Source organism: Asparagus officinalis, chromosome 8 (genome assembly GCF_001876935.1).
Source record: "Asparagus officinalis chromosome 8, Aspof.V1, whole genome shotgun sequence".
In the NCBI taxonomy this organism is placed as follows: Eukaryota; Viridiplantae; Streptophyta; class Magnoliopsida; order Asparagales; family Asparagaceae; genus Asparagus; species Asparagus officinalis.
The window spans coordinates 24213099-24216821 of record NC_033801.1 but is presented as its reverse complement, the minus strand read 5'-3'; the positions used below and the strand labels follow the sequence as shown (position 1 = coordinate 24216821).

The window sequence follows — 3723 nt, the reverse complement described above, 5'->3', positions numbered from 1 at the left end:
TGATGACGCTTCCTGCTCAACGCGTCTGCTACCACGTTCGCCTTTTCCGGATGATACTATATAGAGAACTCATAATCCTTAATAAACTTTATCCATCGTTGTTGTCTCAGGTTGAGTTCTTTCTATGAGAAGAGGTACTTCAAACTCTGGTGATCTGTGAATAACTCAAACTACACTCCGTACAAAAAATACCTCTATGCTTTCAATGCAAAGACCACTGCTGCTAGCTCCAAATCATGTGTAGGATAATTCTGCTCATGAGTCCTTAACTATCTCGAAATATAGGCTACGACTTTCTAGGTCTACATTAATACTCCTCCAAGACCCGATAAAGATGCATCAGTATAGATAACAAAAGTCTTATCACTGCTGGGAATAATCAATATTGGTACTAAAGTCAACTTAGTCTTCAATGTCTTAAATGCCTTCTGGCACTCTGTGCTCCAAATGAACTGTACACTCTTTTTAGTAAGGTGTGTAAGTGGCATCGCGATCTTCAAGAAGTTTTGAATAAATTTCCTGTAATAGCCTTTCAGACCCAAGAAGCTATGAATCTCTGTAACTGTCTTCGGTGGTTCCCAATCAAGTACGACCTCTACTTTAGCCGGATCTACTACAATGCCCTCTCGGCTGATGACATGGCCCAAAAATCTGACCTCCGATAACCAGAATTCATATTTGCTAAATTTTGCATACAGCTGGTGTTCCCACAAAGTCTGCAATGCCAACCTCAAATGTTGCTCATGCTCTGCCTCCGATCTCGAATAAATAAGAATATCATTAATGAAAACTATCACTAACTGGTCCAAGTATGGATGGAAAACCCGATTCATCAAATCCATGAATACTGCGGGTGCATTGGTCAGCCCAAATGGCATGACAAGAAACTCAAATGACCTATATCGAGTCAAGAAGGCGGTTTTGGGAATATCCATCTCCCAAACCCATAACTGATGATAACCAGAATGAAGATCTATCTTCGAAAAACACTGAGCCCCTACACTGGTCGAACAAGTCATCGATCCTCGGTAATGGGTACATGTTTCGGATAGTGACCTTGTTCAACTCACGATATTCAATGCATAATCACATACTCACGTCCTTCTTCTTCACAAAAAGGACTGGTGCTTCCCACGAAGAATAACTCCGTCGAATGAATCCTTGAGACAATAACTCATCTAGATGGATCTGTAGCTCCCTCATCTCAGCAGGTGCTATACGATAAGGAGCTCGGGAAATCAGCACGGTGCCTGACTGCAACTCTATGCAGAACTCGACCTCTCTCACTGGAGGTAAACCTGATATGTCCTAAAAGACATCCTGGAACTCTGAGGCTACTCGCATCTCACTCAAATCTGCACCCCGATTCTGTAACATCACATCCTCGACGTATGCCAGATATGACTCCGCAAACTGGTTGCCTCTGGAGATCATTACCACTAACTCAGATCTATCAAAAGCTCGTAAACTGACTGTCTTCGCAAAACAGTCGATACTCACATGGTAGGAAGATAGCCAATCCGTACCAAGGATAACATCGAACTCAGACATACGCAATACGATCAGGTCTATCACAAACTTAGAATCGTCCAAGATGACGATACATCTCCTACAAACACACTCTAAAAGAGACGTCTCCCCTAAAGGAGTAGATACAGATAAAGAAAAATCTAATGGCTGCGCCATAAGCTGGAGACTAACCGAGAAATCATAGGAGATAAAAGAATGCGAAGCGCCAAAGTCAAAAAGAATACATGCTGGAAATGAATTCACAACGAAAGTACCTTCCACCACCATCTTGTTCGCGCCATGATCGCAAGGAATAACTGCATACACCCTACCAGTCGGCTGTGCTGCATCACCTGGAACATATGGGACTATATGTCCCTGCTGGATCTCCTGAATCGCTCGCACCTGTCCTTCAATCCTCGGGACTACTGGAGGTGCCTCAATCCTTAACTGTTGACCCTGACCACGAGCGGATTCCTGTCCTGCTGGCCTGCTGCGGGTGCGCTACGGCACTTTGCTGCTCTGTGGCCTGACTTGTTGTAATTAAAACAAGCTCCATGAAATCGGCGCTGTTGTTACGCCCTGTGATCCTGATGATTGACCTTATTATGGGGACTCTGTTGCTGTGGAAACTTATTCTGATGCTGGGGTCCTCCTGAGCCTGTAAAAGGTCTTTTACCCTTACCCTTATCTCCTGGCTGTCTTGACTTAGCATTTTCATCTTTACCCTTGATAAACATAGATGTGTCTATCTCCTGGGCTATGGTAGCATCTACCACCTCCCGCACTGAATGGAATCTTCAAGATACTAGATATTGGCACAAACCTGGACGAAGTCCCATCATGAACATCTGAGCATGTCTTTCCTCGGTGTGCCACATGCCATTGAATCTAAGTAGTGACATAAACTTACTCTCAAAATTCGTAACCGACATGTCCCCCTACTCCAATTGAGCCAACTCTAACTCCTTTCTGGCTTTCGCTGTAGCCAAAACATACTGCTCCTCGAAGAAATACACAAAAATCTCCCATGAGGCTGTCAACCTCTGCTCTAGAGTAAAATGAAGCCGATATCATCCTCCTACATCACCCTTGAGACTAAAAGCTGCTAGTCTTTGCTTCTGCACAGTATTCACATTAAGCATGTCTAGAATGTTGCTTACATCTTCCTTCCATTTGTGTGCCGCAATGGAGTCCGTCGAACCATGAAACTCTGGAGCCTTCAACTTCTGGTACCTCTCTACCAAACAAAGCCAAGCCTTCTGCTCAGCCACTCCATCAACAACTGAAGGTGGTGGCTTGACTACCAGTGTCCCTTCTGGTATCTCCTCCTGAGAGGGTGTTCTCTACCAACCTTGATCTGCTAACTACTCCTCAATAACTTCCAGACGAGCTGCTAACGGTGCTATGAGATCCACTTAGTACTACGGAGTCTGCTGTGGCTTAGGCTCTCTATCAACCTACTCAGCTCCTTGAGCATGAGTACCTCGGCGTCCACGTCCTCTTCCTGACATCTATAATATAGAAGTAGAGCTTATTACGCAGTAAATAGAATCTCAAGCAGAAAAAGATATAACGTATACCAATAAGTAAATCGTATCACATATTACTCATAGCATGCCTTATTATTAAAAGCAAATAGTTCATCATAAAAAAATATTTCTAATTTCCCACGTATATATATAATACGTCCTCACTCACACTAGAAATTCCTAGCGGACTGTATACATGATTCCTAGGAAACTCTATCCTAACTCCACAATATGACACAGGGATGATCCTAAGGATATTAAAACTAGAGCTCTGATACCAACTATGACGCCCCAGGGTTCACACAAAGCTGTAGTCCAAGGTAAAACCCGGATTGTCAAACCTGTCAAGCACCAAACATCGTGCTACGACATGTTTCACCATCACAATTACTATCTCTCTAGTGAAAACAACAAATAGGTGAAGGTATAGACAGGCAAGTAAAAGAAATAGAGTAAATCCAGATATACACAGAGGAAGCATGAGAATAATCATCAGTGAGCCCAACTAAAATAGAGTAGAAATACATTTGAGTCTGAAATAAACCTCAAGTACAATGAGTCAAATAAAATATCACTATGACTCTCAGCCTCTACAAAATGAAATACAAGTCTAGAGTGTGAACATAAACAACTAACCGTGGAGTTCTGAAATAACTACTAAATAGTAAACAACTAGATGGAA

The 3723-nt window shown here is 42.7% G+C and overlaps 1 protein-coding gene across 1 annotated transcript; it reads right to left on the bottom strand.

The window, feature by feature from the left end:
• On the bottom strand, positions 1309-2444 carry LOC109821012. Its single transcript, XM_020387205.1, has 4 exons — positions 2336-2444; positions 2112-2281; positions 1527-2013; positions 1309-1421 (listed from the first exon to the last, which is right to left on the bottom strand). The coding sequence occupies exons 1-4, from the start codon at positions 2442-2444 to the stop codon at positions 1309-1311; spliced, it is 879 nt and encodes a 292-aa protein (XP_020242794.1).

Excerpts from the sequence above, each read along its gene's own strand:
- LOC109821012 (XM_020387205.1), bottom strand. The coding sequence starts at position 2,444 with ATGTCGGTTACGAATTTTGAGAGTAAGTTTATGTCACTACTTAGATTC. Across the intron at positions 2,014-2,111 it reads AACAGAGTCCCCATAATAAG|CGCACCCGCAGCAGGCCAGC; the intron begins GTCAATCATCAG and ends AAAGTGCCGTAG. Across the intron at positions 1,422-1,526 it reads TGAGTTCGATGTTATCCTTG|GCAACCAGTTTGCGGAGTCA; the intron begins GTACGGATTGGC and ends TGATCTCCAGAG.